The sequence below is a fragment of the Phyllostomus hastatus genome, unplaced genomic scaffold (genome assembly GCF_019186645.2).
Source record: "Phyllostomus hastatus isolate PE091 unplaced genomic scaffold, TTU_PhHast_1.1 phas_contig_150, whole genome shotgun sequence".
Lineage (NCBI taxonomy): Eukaryota > Metazoa > Chordata > Mammalia > Chiroptera > Phyllostomidae > Phyllostomus > Phyllostomus hastatus.
Genome location: NW_025333611.1, coordinates 21659659 through 21677788, shown reverse-complemented (window position 1 = coordinate 21677788; position 18130 = coordinate 21659659). Strand labels below are relative to the sequence as shown.

Sequence of the window (18130 nt, the reverse complement as noted above, 5' to 3'; positions counted from 1 at the left end):
TTTATTAAATAATGTATCTTAATATAGGAAAAAAGGTATTTTAGGAGAGAAATAAAGGGTTAGGATTTTGTAAAACTAGCTGTCCCCACTCTGACCTATGGGACTAAATAGAATTAATTTAATCTTTCTGAGTTTTGTCCCATCTGCTAAGTAGCAATAATACTGGTCTACATAATTTACCAGTTTAATCATTTAACAAGACTTCATAGAAGTAAAGTATCTTCATACTCTAGAAAAGCAAGGTGTTACAGTGCTCACTATTCACATTATCTACTACTGTACATTTAAAAGAAATGTTCTCCTTGCTTTTACTTTCTGTATTTCAACTTTCTTACATCCAATCTAACCTTTAAAAAAATCATTTAAGTATAACTGGTATATATTATATTAGTTATATTAGTTTCAGGTATGTAATATAGTGATTTGACATTTTCATACCTTACAATATAATCACACCACTAATTTCAATAGTTATCTGTCACCATGCAAACTTATACCCTTTACACATGTCATTTTATGAAGTATCTCTTATTTTTCTGAAAATGTTAGTGATGAATCAGGGGCTGAATTGAGGGATCTCACTGCTAACTTGACACATGTCACTTTAATTTTATTTCTATTGCATCTATGGTTTATTTATTCTCAAATATAACTATGCCATTGTATTTGCTGAGTAATCAAAGGATTATTACGCAAAACACCTTTTGGTAGATGAGTTACAGGGCGTTAAGTGTTCCAACTCTCTATAAATCAAGATAATAAGGAAGCTTTCCTTGACAAATGAAAAAAATGCCCTAGCTTGGGTAAACAGCCAGTCATTAAAAAGGTCAATTTTTAATGAAGGTGGGACTCTGCCCTCATATGTGCACTATATATATCTGTGTGCATTAGGCAGACCATTCTCCCTCTGTCTCTCTCTCTGGACGTGTTGCCTCAGAGCAGCGTATCGTGAGTATCCTTGTTCATCACCATGATGAAGACCATCACTGCTTTTGCCATTCTTGCTCTAGCAGCCACCACATGGGCTGTCTCTCCACTTGGTGAGTTAAGATTCCTTTTAAATACTCATGCCTTTATGTTAACTGCAATGTATTCAGCTCTTAGTAATTACAGAATGCTAAAGTCAGAAGAAAATTTAGAAGGCATTTACTTGGATTGACCTGACTGACAAAGTGGGGATGGGTCAGACTTTCAGGAAGAGGAAGAGAGATGTAAAAGAATAAAAGGATTGCAGGCTCTTCACTCAGTTCCTGATCAGGATCCCTCAGGATTCTGACTTGCCCTTTCAGAAACCACTTACGCAACTGTGAGATCATCATCCAACCCTACCCTAGGCATGCCCACAGGAACTCTTGGATACCCGGGACAGCCCTTCCTCCAACGACCAGAGATGTCCCCAGAGATGTTTCTCCCCAGAGATCATGTACACCTCTGTCTTCACTCTAAGTTGATCCTGAGTAAAGAAGTGACCTCTCCTAGGTCTGGCCTAGGCAAAGGATGTTGGGAAATGGTTTTAGGTACTGTGAACGATGAATTTAGCTTTGCATTTCTAACTGTGGAATTTGCTCTTTCTCCTATGCCTTCTCTCCAACTGCATCTCATTCCACTCTCTTCCGGAAATCAAGCAAGAGGAACACAGGTGAGTACACCCTTCTCTGTGTGGTCTTTGTGAAAATGGAATCAGAGCCAATGTGCCACTGGAGCCAGGGAAGTAGTCAGACTGGCTCCTGTTGGACTGAAGTAATTCCTCAGAGGTTCATATTGTTCCTACTTTTCTTGTCTCTGTGGTATTTCTTTTAAAGGTTGCAAAAGGAATCTCCTTGCAAAATAGAAGCAGCACATAAACTAAATTTTACTTTGGGGTAGTATTTAAACTTTTCTGATTATTTTTCACATTCATTATCCCTTTGGACTTGCATTATAACCCTAAAAGGGAAGATTACTATTTCCTTCTTAAACAGCCAATTCTTATTTTCCTTAAGGAATGTTCTAGGTCTGATTAATTTTTGTAGCACAGCACCTGGTCCATAGAAGATCTTCTAGACATGTTTGCAGAAAATTTGAAGAGGCTAGCACTCTTTCCACTCTCTTCTCTCTCCTTTTCGAAGTGAGAATTACTATAGAATTGAAGAAAATGTAGGGTATCAATTTTTCTTCCAATTTACAGGTGGACTGCTCCCAATACTCGGCAGCAAAAGGCGCCAAGGTTGCATGCTCAAGGATATATAAACCAATGTGTGGCTCAGATGATAAAATTTACAGTAATGAATGCATGTTTTGTATGATGCAACAGTAAGTATGACGTTCAGTTTGGAGCCCTCCCTTCCTTTTAAAGATCACAAAGTCCACATTGGTCAAAATCTGCTTGGCTTTTAAAAACAGTTTGACAAATCCTACCTGTTGTCAATACTCTTTGGGCATTGCTTTGTTAAAATAAAAAAATTAGTTATATCTCTAAGGGTATATATATATCTTTAGCTATACATATGTATATACTCTGTATCTACATATATGTATATATATGTGTGTATATGTATATACCTTATATATATACATATATATAACTATGCAGTGAAATTCCCATTCATATTGTACAGTATCCCTTGGGCACTAGCTGCTAACATGTACACATTTTTGTTTCCACATTACACTGAGGGAGACTGGTCTCAGGCAGAACATGTATCTTGATCAAAGTTATATGAATGCCCTGTGTTATATTATTCTTATTGCATAATAGGAACTCAGAAGACAGCTATCTTTATTTAGGCTGTTAGCCACGGACACTATTACAAGACTTTGATCTCTCTTTCATATCCCAGAGAACTTTCATATTGCTTCTTGTGGCTGCCTGAAAAAGTCTGGGGAAGAGAGTGACCGTACAAATGAGTAGTTGGAACCAGTTGGAATCCCCATCACCACCAGCCCCACACATTAAATATTAACTCCTCACTGGAAACATCTCAGCTTCTCATCTCAGGAGAATGGAAGAATGGTTATTACCAGCCATTCCAGCAATTTGAATTCACTATTTTATGATTAGTGGTTCAAATCATGGGCATGGGTGTCTGACATCTGGGTTAGAATTCAAACTGCATTTAGTAGATCTGTGACTGAAGGCAAATACCTAGTCCACTACACACTTTGGTCTTCTCATCTGTGAGACAGAAATTAGAACAGTGCTTAGAATTCGTTGTGATAAAACATGTCAAATCTTAGCTAAACAGCAGACACCTAGTGAATGTACATAGAAATGAGCTCATTTTTCTTGTCATCATTTGTCTCCTTCTCTCTTTTCTTTTCTCTTTTCTTTTCTTTTCTTTCTTTTCTTTTCTTAGCTGAGTTCTTTTTCTAGCTGTTCTGAAATTTACAGTCAAGTGTAATATCCATTGTTATTCAGAATAAAGTCTCTAGGCTATGCAAACTCATACAGTACTAAAACCATAAGAGTTTAAAGGTCTATGGGTTCTCACTGATTATATTTTCTTATATCCTCTTTTTAAAAGTCAGGGATCTAATACTCAGAAAGGAGAAGTAACTAGAACAAAATTACCACACTGTTAATGCCAGAGATGGATTAGAGCTTATTTCCCTTTTTTTAATTGCAAAAATGTTTCACACTATATCATTCCTTTTTGATCTGAACAGCCATGAACTATTTTTTAAAATGCCCAATCTCCTTTCAGTGTTGATCTATTTTGTTATGTTTCTATTTGCTTGCAAAATGATCACCTATCAAATGTATGGTCAATATTAGCCAACTGGAATAGAATATTAACCAAACTCCTCATTCTTAGTCGCGGTGAGACAACACAGAATGACACATGGCTGTATTTTATTCTGTATTTCCGAAATATCAAGCAGCTGCATTACTCACTCACTAAAACTTTCTCTTCCAGAGAAAGAGGACTTGAACTCAGGAAACTTCATGATGGGGAATGTGTAAGTATAGGCAGGAATTGTATTTATTCTTATGTAAAATGTTACACTAATTCCTTAATTTCATACCGAAAAAGTATTTTAGAGCATGTAATTTAAAATTATTCATGACTATGTATAAAGACATCTGACCAGCCTAAAGAGATGACCTGAAGTATTGGCTGATATATTGACCCAAAGGAAAACTTCAGAAACTTTACTCAGAGCCCTTAATTGGGGCAGGTGGGTGTATATGTGGTTATTTTCTAACACTGCTACTAATTAGCAGGTTAAGAAGAGGATTTCAAAGGAAGTAGGGATTCAAGGCCACCCTCATAATGATAAAGGAAGTTATTTTCTTAAAAGCACACACACAAAAATTCAAGAACAAATATAGAGACAATTTAGGGGTAAAGAGCTATGTGAGTGGATGTCAATGATTAGAATAAACTTTGAAACAATATAAGACTGTAAACATGTAAAAGACAGTTCATTTTAAGAAGGGGCGCCTAACCCAGTTTGATGGGTGAGAGAGAGAAATGTCATCATGAAACTTATCAAAGTAGTTGACCTGACTTTTAAGGAGAAATAGGAGTTAGTTTGATGGATAAAGCAGGTAAGGCCATGTAAAATAGGAAAAACACCATCTGCCCAGGCCCAGGGGTGGTCAGGGGCAGGAAACACCCATGGAACTCAGTCCTGGAATTGCCTAACATGGGAGGCAGAGCAGAAGAGCCTGGAGACATAGGCACAGGTCATGAGGATGCTTTCTGTTGAATGGGGAATGAGTTAAATAAGTGAAGAACAAGATCTAATTTGATTTGTAAAAAAAAATCACTCTGGCCTCAGTGGGGAGGGTGACTGGAGTCTGAGATAATGCATGGAGGCTGGGCAATAAATTGGCAAATTGCAAATGTGTAGGCAAGACCTACTGAGGCCTGAATAAGGTGAATGACAGTATGGTGTGGAGGGAACTAATTTGGATATGAAGTACAAGATAGAATCCACAGGATGTAACTGTCACTCAAAAGTAGAGCATGAGAGAGAGACGGAAGCATTGATCTTGAGCTGAGCTATGCTTTGCTGTGATGATAGGCTCACCATTGTTGGGTCAGATGATGTAAACTGCAGAGAATATGTCTTTTTGCGTATGAGATTTTTGGACTAAATAATCCCTGAGGTATTTAAGCAGTTTTCTTTTTTATGATTTAATGATCTGAAATTGTTATTTCTCTCTTTTTTTCCTTTTCTTTTCTTTTTCTTTTCTTTTTCTTTCTTTTTTGGACATGGACAGATTCAGTGCACCGGGCAATCTTCTTTCTGCACCATGGAGTACAGACCTCACTGTGGATCTGATGGAAAAGTGTATGGCAACAGATGTCTGTTTTGCAACGCTGTGGCGTAAGTGCTGAATTCAATGTATTATTTGCAGAAATAGCCTTTCTCACAGAGCCAGAAACCATCTCAGCTACCGAATAAGCTGAATGCTGTTATGAAGCATAAGAGTGAGATGGTTCACTGATACTCATAATGTTTTACAAGAAGAAGTACGAGGAGGGAAAAAGAGAGGAAAATAGAAAGAAAGTGAATAGTAGGAAGATAGGGAAGATAGAAAAATGAGACTTGTTACACTATTTTGTAGCGACAGATAAAAGAGAAATGTACAGATTTTTGCTGGCTCCTGGCACTGGTTTTTATGAGCACATTGAAATTTTTTTTACTCACCTCGCTGAAGTTTTATGGTTTCGCTCACCTTTCATGCTGTGTTCTTATGGGACTGGTTTGACCTAAAGATATGAAACTTTTATTGAAGGTCTCCAAATGATTTCTCTTGTAGGAAGAGCCGTGGTGCACTCTATTTGGCAAATTACGGATCATGCTGAGTCTCCTGGATGCTCCCGGGCACCGAGTCTCCTTTAGCGGATTCCACATAAAGAGCCAGTTTCTCCGGGTTGGCTCTGGGAGCAAACACATGGGTTTGATTCTTCAATAAAAGAATCCCAGCAAAAAACTGCCTGGCTCATCTCTATGATTCGTAAGGAGAATATCTATGGTCATTTTCCTGAACTATAAGTCACACCGAAATATTTCCTCTACACCTACTGAAGCTGGGAACTGAAGAGATTATGCGCATTCTGATGAGCGAAGAATATGCTCATGCTCATAGCCTCCCATTTTAAAATGACTCAAATTTTTTAGGTAAAGCACGTGTCAGTGGGTGGGTCTCACCTGACCGTTAGTCTTATGTTATCTTTTGCTACACTAATGAAAAGAGGCAAACTCAGATTTGGAGGAAGATAAAGTGAGAATTCACAATACTATCAACTAATCAGAACAGACCAAAAATAACATACATACTTTAGGCGCTACCATTTAAAGGGGACTGAGCGACATATGGGCATCAGCAAAAGATCCTGTTGATCATGTTGGGGAAGAGATTAAAAACAGTATGATCTGATTAAATATTGAAGTCACTACAAAAAAAACTGAGGAAAATACAGGGTAGTTGGGACAGATGGGGAGTCAGACCTGGATTTCTCTGGAGGCCTCGCTGCTGCTCGGAGAAAGCTCTCTCCCGCAGCTCCACAGGGTTCCTCCTCTGTGCCTGTCTGGTTCCTAATCTCCTCTTCTTATAAGATACCAGTCATACAGGATTAAGGGCCAATCAATGACTACATTTAACCTCCAGTTCCTCTTTAAAGATCCTATCTCCAAAAACAGTCACGTTCTGAGGAACTAGAGGGTCGGAATCTGAACTTATGCATTTTGGGGCCTAATTCAACGCATAACAGCAACCAAGACAAAATTGACAAGTAAAGTGAAATCTGATGCCTATATTAGACTAAAAAATCAAACATAACTTATAATTCTATTTTTCATTTAATCAAGTCTTCCTATTTGTGATGTTTGATTTAATAATATGCATATGGTATAAATAAAATAATTTATAATCAGCCCTGGTTGGTGTGGTTCAGTGGATTGAGTGCCAGCCTGTGAACCAGAGGGTCATCAGTTTGATTCCCAGTCAGGGCCCATGCCAGGGTTGCAGCCAGGTCCCCAGTGCGGGGCACATGCAAGGCAACCACACATTGATGTTTCTATCTCTTTCTTCCTCCCTCTCCCTCTGTCTAAAATTTAATAAATAAAATCTTTAAAAAATTATAATCACAGAATACTTTTTATAGGCTTTAAGAAAGTAGAGATTTAAGGTTCATATAAAGCAAAACACTTTCCAAGTCAAAAACAGTAAGCAAAATAAAGATAGCAATTATATGTTGCTAAAGATAGTAATAAAGATGTGGTGTTATTAAGTGAATAGAATAGCTACTCTATTTTTAGAAAAATATTGTTTTAAGTGCTTGGAAAAATGTCTTTAGACAAAAATGGTTTATGTAAATAAACTCACTTTTTAAATGTATAGATTAAAAAGAAAATTATGTAATTATTGCATAATTATATACATTTAAAACATAATTTATATAAGTAAGCTTACTCTATAATATATAATATAAATTAATTGATACATTTTAGATATACAAATATATAAATAAAGTATATTTAAATATAGTACATATAAGTTATCATTGCAAACATTCATCTGCTGAGATAACAAATCTAGAGAGGAAGAAAAGACAAATTTTAGGCACATTATTAAAATATAAAGCCATATAGGCATAAATAAAAATTTAAAACATTAAGACAGTCAATAGTCTCTAAACTTTTGAGCCTATAATTTGGGTTTGTACTCTTTTTTAAGAAAATACTTTTCTCATTATTGAAAATACATGTGTGTAAAATGTATGCAAATACTCCCTTTTAAATATCTCCTTCTTGCAAAAACATCCTCTAAATTGTTGAAATATACTTATTAACAATATCTAAAATCAACTTTTATTGGATTAACCTTCAGCACATTAGTAATCTCTATTGGATTCATCTTGAACACACTTACAGACCCATTAGTAATCTACTGTGTGCCAAGGACCACCCACAGTCAAGGGCGCTCTGTGGGGGTGCTGCAATCTTCCATAAATTCATTGATCTCTACACCTCTTGTGGACATATATGCATCAGCTACTATTTTGCAGGGGAGTGAGCACATGGAAAAGCTCACTTGCTAGTTGGCTTGATCTCTGACCATGTAAAGGACGGGTCAGTAATTCTGTTACCCAAATCAAAGCTCAAGAACAGGGCAGGATGTTAGCCCTCTATCTGGAGTATCATTTGCAAATACGTTGCCTATTTGGGTGGCTGCTTTTATATTTTGTTGATAGTTTCTTTTGCTTTACAGAAGCTTTTTTAATTTGATGTAGTCCCACCCATTTATTTTTATTTTTGTTTCCCTGGCCTTGGGGTCAAATTCACGAAAACATCTTTGAGACCAATGTTCACAAGTAAGTGGATACAGGGAGTCAGATATATGCTATTAGAAAGAAACGAGAATTTGGGTGGTGAGCATGCAATAGAGCATACAGATGTCTAATTATAATGGTGTATACCTGAAAACGATACATTGCTATAAACCAATGTTACCCCAATAAAGTTAAAAAATTAAAAAAAAAAACACACAGCAAGACAATATGCAGATATGGTTGATGCTGTCCCTGCATCAACTTGTATACAATCCCTGAGAAGGGAAAGACTTTATCCTACATCCTGGGGTAGGACTGATCATTTGTGTGGTGGCTCTTAGGTGATGGAGAAACAGCTTCGGGGAGCTAAAGGAGGGAATGCACAGGACTGGGGTGGAGATGGTCAAAGAGAGGGCTGGACTGTGAAAGTGCTGCAGGCAGGCAGTGGAGGCGGGACTGTCTTTTCTGCCAGAGAACAATGGAAACTTAGCTTAAATCCTTTGAAAGATTTTGGCATCCCTGAAAAGTGATGAGAATCTGCTTTAGACTAGAATGGGAAGATGGTTTTGGAAAATGTTGGTTTGAAGTGATATTGTAACATATCAACTAATTTTTTTTTTTTTTTTTTTGTAGCTAGGGATAGGAGCCTTACATCTAGGATCAAAGCCCCAAGTTGTAACTTTTGGAATCAAGCTGTGGGCGTAATCGGTAGACCAACAGTTCCCTCAGGAACCTGTGATCCCCTAATTTTACTTATTCTCCTGTCCCAATATTAGTTCAACTGCAATTGGGGGAGTTTGGAAAAGCTAAAGATATGTTAGCCATATTTCTTTCCTATGATGTTTACAGACATGTCTGTTATTTTTGCACATATTAAATAGAACTACATGGTGATAATATGCAATTCCTTTTATGGTAAGACATTTTGCTTCTCTTTTGCCTATACTGAATTCATGGAGTTTATTGTTCAACTTTCCCTTCATAAAAATTTATTTATTTAATTAGAGGGGAAGGGAGGGAAAGAGACATCAATGTAAGAGAGAAACACCAATCGGTTGCTTCCCATAAACTCCCCAACCTGGAAACAAATGAGCAACCCACGTATGTGCCCTGACTGGGAATCAAGCTTGTGAGTGACCCTTTGCCTTGCCGAACGTTGCCCAACCCACTAAGCCACGCCAGTCTGGGCTATTGTTTGACTTTTTGATGCTAAGGTAGGTGAGAAACACAGGGTCCTTGATTAATACGTGAATGCCACAAGATTCAGAAAACTTAAATACTGGAAACTCCTTCCTCAAGTCTGCCTTCCATGGGTAATTATTGGTTTAATGATTTTTCCCCTTGTGGGTATAATCTCCATTAGGGCACGGAGGGGGTGAGTCCTTTTCCCTGCTGTGTTTCCATCCAGTGTTGCACACGACTCCTGACAAATCAGAATTCAAGACCATAGAAGGCCTATGGGAACACGCTTAACCAGTGATGCCCTGCTAATAAAATGTGACAAAGCAAAGCAAAAAAAAAAGTAAGTAACTTTTTCTCTGGTGGAAAGCAATTTCACACTCATTATTCCTTTGAATATTATGTAATGTTCTGAATCTGGGGCTCTGAGCCAACAAGGCCCATGTCAGTTGCTGTGGCAAAGAAAGATTCAAAATAAATAGCATTTATTGGTGAGTAATCTGGGTCAGGCAGCTTTCCAAGCTGTTTAAACATGAGCCCTGCCCAGGGAGTTCAGTTGGTTGGAGTGTTGTCCTGATACACCAAGATCGTGGGTCTTGGTTTTAGACATTTATTAAAATGAAATAATAAGAGCTAAATTAACTGAGGTAAATAAAAATGTGTTGATTCCAGCATTGTTAATAATAATGAAAATTGGAATTAATCTAACTGAGCAACAATGGAGGAATATTAATATAATATAGTCCATATATGTGATGAAACATGGCATGAAGCATCTAAATTCATGTTTGATGACTATATTTAAAGATCAAGAAAACATTACATTTCTAAGTGTAAAACACAGAAAACAATGTGTACTACAAAAAATGTGTTGAATATGACAATAAGAACACACATATGTGTTCATGAGCGTGTGCAAATATATATATATATTTCTTTTAAACTGGAATTATATTATTCAATATATGCTTAACAGTTATCTCTGGGCTTTGAGATTTCACATCTTCATGTTTCCTTTATTTTCCTATTTTTTAAAGTTACCATGTATTTCCTTGGTGCAAGAACAACTGTTCTTTACAGAAAGGAAGACAGAAGCAGGGAGTGCAGGCAACAGGGGGAAACTCAGCTGTGAAAACATCTGTCCCCTGGTGCACAGCTGCAAAGGCTCTGGACTGATATAGGGACAAAGCCGGACCCGCTGCCAAAGGCCTTCATCACTTCACCCATCACTGCGACCTCCTCTCTTCCTCAGCTGTTTCCACATTTTGCATTCTGGCCCAAGGTACTAATTATCACTGAGGAACATGCTATGCTTTTTCTGCTGTGCTCCTGCCTGCTGTGGTATGTCTCCTCATGCCCGTTTCCTCTTTGGAATGCCCGCCACAGGCTACTCCGTGCACCCCCAAGTCTTCCAGGCAGTTCTGTGCTTTCTTCCCCTGTGCCCCCTGCTGAGGTTGGCGGGACAGGATCTGAATGTGGGGCCTCCCGAGGTCCACTCAGTCCGGCACACAACGCCTCAGTGCTCTCCTCCCACGCAGCTACTCTGCCCCCTCCCAAGGCCCTAAAAGGTGCTCCTTAAGTGAGAGTCACCAGCCACAAAAGCCACAAAAGCATGTCACATCTCCCTTCCTTTTCTTTCTGAGGTGCGTCCACTGGGGCATATATGAGAGGGGGCGTGGGCATCCGGCATCGTGTGTTAGTGCAGTCGGATCTTCCACTGTTGCTGCTCCGTTCCCGAAGGAGTCCGGGGAAGGTGTCAGGAGGACATGGGGGTGCACCTAACAAAAATGTGGTGTCCTACATTGACTCAGGAGCAGGCAGGGTAGGCAGCTCTTCCAACCATCCCGGGGAGCGGAGTGCTGAGGAGGCATTGCAGCACAGCAGCGAAGGTTGATGTAAATCCCCTGTTGCCATATGCTACAGAGCAGAGGTAAAGGCCTAAAGGACACAGGGAGGACTAGGGAGACGGGAGAGTTCAGTGTGGTCCTGGATCTGGCTCTGGGACCTGCATACACCGTTCTCCAGGGTTGGAAAGGCTGCTGCAGGGAAGATTTGCTCACTGATGACTGCCTCCCTTTCTGTGTCTGGGTGAAGATGGCTTTGGGGCCCCTGTGAGGTGATAGGAAATGGTTTTTCTCCCTATGGACTTTCTGAGAATGCCCCAAGAGAGTCTAGCATTACCAGTCAGAAGATTCCCAGAATGACCAAGTATGCCTGGAATACTATGAGACATCTTTGTCTTAATCCAAAGAGACAGTCTCTGTTTCATGAACAAGTACAGACTCTCTTCCTCAGTTGAGAAGCACTTATTGTCTAGAAGCTCCAAGTAGCCTCATCATGTTCTCCGTAGATTCTTCAAAGAAAGAAAGAAAGAAAGAAGAAAGGAAGGAAGGAAGGAAGGAAGGAAGAAAGGAAGGAAGGAAGGAAGGAAGGAAGGAAGGAAGGAAGGAAGGAAGGAAAGATCGGGTGAGTCTTCCAGTAAAGAGCTGCCTTTTCAAGACAGCAACCTAAAATACCTCCGCACTAAAATAATACAATTATGCCCAAAGGGTGGCTGCTGATTTCCTTCTGTCTTCTGAGTAGTCACAGATCTGCCACTGGGATCTCCACGTCTATTTATGACTGACCTGGGCGTTTGCTCTGAGGAAAGGGTGGAATGAAGCATTCCAAGTGCAGTCTGCGGAATTCACCACGGGCAGACTAGAGAGGGGTCTCCGCTTCAAAGGTGGTCTTCCTAGTCTGCTGATATCTGCTCTGGTGATTGCACTGCAGGGCAATGTCCTGAGACAGCACCTCAGAGCCTCATTTTAAGAACTCACCCGGAGGACAAATGGCTACATCGTTCCCAGTACTCTGCTCGTTTTTGTTCTTCCCCCTGACCCACTGGATGTCACCGTCTGGTGAGTGATTTGGCTGGTTCTGGCAGGCACACAGGGTGGATTTGTGGGCTCTAACATTGTGATCTGAAATCGAATGCTTTGACACTCTATTTATTTAAGTGTGCTGTTTTACTGTATCTACAATAGGTATCTGTAGCTAGAGAGAGAGAGGCAATGGGATGTGGTAAAAAAAAATAAAAAGGCGCTGGGCCAGTGGGCAGGCACCTTGGTTTTTCCATCTATTAATGCAGATTATGAGACTTAGTTCATGGGGACCAGGCAGCTTAGCTGACTCAGTGAGGAGACATGGGAACATGATTGGCAGCCTGCCTGCACCACAGTGCAGCTCAGAAGGTCAAAACTGCTGAAAATACTTTGTCATGTATTTGAATGGGTTGTTATCTTTTGTATTCTCTTTTAGAGAAGAGTCATGTAGAGAGTCATAATGTCCCCTAGCCTCAAGGACCACAGGGCTTGATTTTTCACACATCTGCCATGAATTTCTGGGCATTTCATAAGCAAGGGTTTTTCCTTTCTTATAGGAAGGAATAGGGGGATTGGGTTAAAAGGTCTCTTTAAAGTTCTAGCCTTTCTGAATTTCTTTCATGTATGGGCTGCAAGTTCTGAGACCGCTCAAGCCTAGGCTAGTTACTGTTCTTCGGAAAGTAATTTGATATACTGGACTGGTGGGTTAAGAGACCACAGATGCATCTCCACAGTCCCCTGCTGATTACCTATCCAGAAAAGAAGGGTTGTTCAGCATATTGAAAAAAAATAATCGAATACAAGGAAAAATGAAAAAATGTTTTAATGATTGCAAGTCTTCTTGATAATGATTTAGAAATTTTTTTATTCCAGATTAAGAATTATCAATCAGCCAAAATATTAAGCTATGATTTATCAGCCATTAGATTCTGTAACTACCTTCAGTTAGGTTTTAGTTTCAGGCCCTCAACAATGGTGGCCACCACGTGGAAAATTTAAGGTAATGTTCTACCTTAGGTTTGCCAGGACCAAGGTCCTAATCGGAGTTTTCTTTGGAATTGCTGTTTCAGAGCCTCCCTATGGCAAAATCATCTGCAGTATTCTTCGAAGACCAATCGTATGATTGTGACAGGTACCCTGCAGGTAGGGGAGCCCAGAGGAAAGTGTTTCAAACTGGGGGCCCAGCTGAGCTGTGGTCGTAGGTACATCCCAGAACCCTCCTCGGCACCTGGGAACTGTCATGAGTGCCGATGATGGCCGGGGGCAGGGCAGGGTCTTAAGAGCCCACAGACTAGGGCCTAACACAGTGTTTGCTCTCAAGGAGCTCAGTTTGGGGGAGGGAATTTTCCCAAATGCTCCGAGACGTGCAAGAATGCCTCTGTGAGTTGTGAAGAGGAAGTATCTGAGACGTGGACTGAGGAAAATATGAAGGAACGGGAAATCCCTGAACAGAGCCTTAGCTTGTGTTTACAGTCTCTTCTGAGCATTAAATACATTGTGAGAAAAATGAACATTTGATAAGCGAGGTGATGAGAGATGACTATTTTTTTTAATTGTAGATTTGTGGATTAAACTGCAGAAACTCCTTCACTTTATGAGTTTTTGCAGTTTAAAATTTTTGTCTCAAGATTTGTAAATTTTGAGTTTTACTTCTTTAAAAAAGTCACTTATGAGTTGACTGGTGAGAAAGGCCTTTTGAGGGGAACCTGGCCATCAAGGGACCCCCAGATCAGAGTGCAGAAGCTGCTAGAGGCTGGAGCTCCAGCAAGACTCTGCAGAACACGTCCCAGGTCATCCTCCGGCCTCAGAGTTCAGTCCTAGCAGCGTCCTCTCCGAAGCTGCCCGCAGGAGCAGCTCTCCCCTTGCCCACCAACTCCTAAGTGAATCTTACTCATTCTTATTTTCTTTGGGGAAGATTTACTTCCATTCTGTGCTATGCAACAGCGAGGAAAACAGACATATTCCCTTCTCTCATGAAGCTTCCAAAGAGCCAGAAAAAAAGGAAAGGGACAATTGTTATTTGTAGTAAATTCTATACACACAAGAAGTAGGAGGGTATGATCGAGAAGAGCTATTAGGAGTAGAGATACTACTATAAACAATGTGATTCGTGATGGCCTCTCTGGCATGGGGATGCCTCAGCTGGGACCTCGAGGAGTCACCCAGGTGGAGAGTGGGAAGGAAGGCTACCTGCGTGAGTCACCGACTGAACACCTGGATGACAGGGCGCCCGGAGTGGGAAGGGTGCAGCAGGTGCTACTCTCACAGCAGGAGGTGAGCCCCTCCCCCAGGGAGCACTCTCTCTCAGAAGAGAAAAAAAAAAAGAAGCTATGCTTGTAGACAATGATGCTAGCTGTTCTTGCTTTTTTTCTTTGCTTACTCCATATTAAGCTATTTTATATCTCATTCAGGTTACAAATATTTATGCAATGAAGGGTCAATATATGGGCTGGGCACATAGTGGTAGTCTAATCAGACACAGACCTTGCCGTTATGGACTTAGAATCTTTTGTGGGTGTGGAATTAGTGAAACCATTACACAAATGCTTTACGACACACTGGTTAGAGGTATAAAAAGAAAGAATGAAGGGTTGGGATTGTATTTTAAGAAGTATCTCTGAGGCAGTAGGTTATAATCAGAGTTCTGAAGGTAAAATGAGTTTAGATTCCGAGAAAAAAGAGTAGGTTTGAGGGGGTGTGTTCAGGACAAGCCATAAGGCCCTAGATGGAGGAAACATGGAGCATTTGAGGGCAGGGAGCAAACTAAAAAGGCAAAGAGCAAAGCGGTATAAGGCAAGGCTGGAAGTGTTGGGAGGGTCCACATCACATGGGGTCTTCTATCCCATATTAAGAACAGTTTTTTTAAATGTGAAATGAGGTGCAACCAAAGGATCATAATCAACAGAATGAAATGATTCCGTTGATGTTTAAACTATGGAAACTAGAGGACGTGGGAAAAAGAGGAAGTGGAGGAAGGAGTTGGGTGACAGATGCAGGGGGCAGATGCCGGCGGCCTGGCCGGGGTGGAGGTGGTGGGTAGATAAGGAAGGAAGGAAGAAGAGTTTCTATGCTCACATATGATTCCTCTTTCTGTAAATGCTAAGCCAAAATTCCGTTCCACCTTGTACCAGAGGTAATTAATCTATGGCTCTCGTAGAGCCCCTGAGACACCAGCCTCAAGCCATTGTCCCAGAGTCACTGCCTCAAGCCACCACTGACACCAGCCTTGCAAGTGGACAGGGGTTCCAATCCCTGATGACACATGTCCCTCCTCTTGTTTTCAGCTTTCGCTACAAAACCGAGGAGTTGTTCTCAATGACCCCCATAGTTCACAGCTTTAAGAATCGGCTTGCGGATTTTGCGAGTGAATATAAAAAGTGTGATAACTATTTGAAGTCAAGGCATATGGATTTCAGTGAAGCATCTTCTCCAATTACAGGCTTCAGTTCCTTTAGCAGAGTTGGCATAGAGAATCTGTGAGAATACATTGCCAGATCTGATAGTCTGGGAACAAAGGAGATTGCGAGAGAAGCTAAATGACCCAGATAAATTTTATTTATCCACTCTTCCTTTTCCCTCTCTAGCATAGCAGCCCTCTGTTCTCTCTTACTGTCAGGAGATTTCCTGTTGCTGTCAGAGGGGATATATGTAGGTTCTGGTTCCATTGTTTTGTGGAGCGGGGAGCTGTGAGAGCTTCTGGGAGACTTGGATAGGATCCTGGCTGTGTGTAGAGTTTCCTAATGACGTCCATAGGGGAGCTACCTGGCTGGGAGCATGCATCTCATCACATCATTCTTTCCAACTCAATTTCAGGTGAAATGTCCATATAGGAAAGAAGATGTCAGCTTGTTCAGAGTAACAGTGAACCCCTGCATCCGTATCTATCAACCGATCTGTGGCACCAATATGGTGACTTATCACAATCCCTGCACCTTGTGCATTGAAAGCTTGTGAGTACTATTTGGAGGGAGGGGGAGGGGTGGGAAGAGAATAACAAAGAAGCTCAGCCCATAGGAATTACTATCTACCTTCTCTACCAAGGGCATCAGCCTTGAGGCCAGGAATTGGTTCCAGTTTGCACAGATAACTGATCAGCGCCCCCTGAGAAGAGCCTGTGGTCATACCAACTCCATCCGGGTACAAAGCGCACTCATTGTGCCCAGTGGTGTCCGTCAAAGCCTTTCTTCTCTCTGAGCCCTTGCTTTCCCCAGTGCCAGCTGATGGATTTTCACTTGAAGCTTCAATACTCCTCAAGTCCTAAAATTCTTTGATTTTATGACAAACTGTGGTTTTGACTCTTCTCAGCTCTCTTCAACCTCTGCATCAGAATCTGCTTGAAACGGAGGTTCCTTTGACATGATTCTCAGTGATCAGATACATAGATCATACAGAAAAGTGGCTTCAAGTTTGACCTCTGTAGAAACAAGTACAGCTCACAGGGAGAAAAATTATCCCCATGACTTCAGACTGGAGCTCCTCACCCAACAATTATTTTGTAATTTTGTGCAAGGAGCAGTGACTGGAGTGTGTAAACCCCAGGTTGTCCCCCCCCCAATAAGTAATTCAGCTTAAATGTGAGAGTGTTTGACAGATAAGATGAGGATTCACATGCCTCCTCTATCTATCACAAGCTCAGGAGTGACTCTGGAGCCTATTTTCAGAGAGATTGTAGCATAGGTAATAATATCTTCAGTGTTATCTTAGGATCACGAAAGGAAAACTAGGTAAGGGATCTAATAACCTGGCTTTTGTCTTTAGTCCATTCCCTCTTTTGTTCTGGCTCTAATTTTCACAGGTATAAAATACGGACCGTAGATAATTCTCAACTAGATTGGTGGCTCTGATGTTCTATTGTTTAATGAAATATTTATTCTTATTCTTTCCTCAGGAAATCGCATGGGAAAGTTAGGTTTCTACATGATGGAGCAGGCCAGCCAAGCAGACATGGGTGAGAAAGGAGAGATCTTCTCCCCTTGCAACCCGGCTGTCCCCCTTTCCCCCTCGCATGTGTTCTTAGTGCCGGCGAGCCGGCCCCCCGCAGCCTGTACAGGATAGCTGAAGCTCCCTTCTGTGGGTCTCCTCCCTCACTGCCTTCCCTGTTCTCCCTAATGAACTTTTCTGAGAGTCTGATTTCACTTGGGTTTTGTGTCCGTGTCTCAAGTCTCAGAAGCAGAACAAATTAAGCATTTGAGCCCAGGATCCGAGACGCTGGGATCAATCAGCTCTCTGGTACTGTAAACAGTGTAAACAGCGGGTTCTCCTCTGTAAAGGCCCCAGGCGTCTTCCAAGAAACATGACAGAATTTTCTTCCATATTCCTTTGGCATTTCAAAAACCAACTAACAGGAACTCTGGAAGCACCGTGCACTTCCTGGCCATGCCTTTTGCCCACGTTCTGCAACCTCCTCATTGAACAACCTCACTTTTAGACTCGGCCCTGAGACAGAGGCATTTGCACACGTCTGCCTTAGGTCAACGCAGCCCAGCATCTCCGCTGGCTCTGCTCTTCTCCACAGCAGGAGGCCTGTGTCCGTGGTATCCATGGATGTCCCTGTGGGCCTCAGTCTTTTCTTCAATTCTGTGGACAAATTTTAACCTCTGACACATAAGGACATGTTCTTCTTTGGGTTACATGCATGTGAGTGTGTGTCTGTTTTCTAATTTGGACAGGCGACCAGTATATACTAACATGCTCTCTCCCCCGCAGCAGCTGGCTCCCTGCTGGCCTGGGAAACAGCCGCTTCTGCCTCTCCAGGTCCTGTACGTCTGCAGTCGGGGACTTCAGATGTCCCGTTAGCTCTCTGACCTTTGTTGCCATGCC

At 41.1% G+C, this 18130-nt stretch overlaps 1 protein-coding gene across 1 annotated transcript; it reads left to right on the top strand.

Moving 5' to 3' along the window:
- The first annotated feature begins 868 nt into the window (after window positions 1-868).
- LOC123811254 (double-headed protease inhibitor, submandibular gland-like) lies at window positions 869-6824 on the top strand. Its single transcript, XM_045827269.1, has 6 exons — window positions 869-1040; window positions 1626-1639; window positions 2168-2292; window positions 3897-3939; window positions 5210-5316; window positions 5753-6824. The coding sequence occupies exons 1-6, from the start codon at window positions 971-973 to the stop codon at window positions 5796-5798; spliced, it is 405 nt and encodes a 134-aa protein (XP_045683225.1). The 5' UTR covers window positions 869-970; the 3' UTR covers window positions 5799-6824.
- Window positions 6825-18130: the final 11306 nt, after the last annotated feature.

Bases quoted from the DNA above. Each gene is read 5' to 3' on its own strand.
- LOC123811254 (XM_045827269.1), top strand. From the start codon at position 971: ATGATGAAGACCATCACTGCTTTTGCCATTCTTGCTCTAGCAGCCACC. The intron at 3,940-5,209 runs GTAAGTATAGGC...GGACATGGACAG, and splicing joins AACTTCATGATGGGGAATGT to ATTCAGTGCACCGGGCAATC. The intron at 5,317-5,752 runs GTAAGTGCTGAA...TTTCTCTTGTAG, and splicing joins CTGTTTTGCAACGCTGTGGC to GAAGAGCCGTGGTGCACTCT.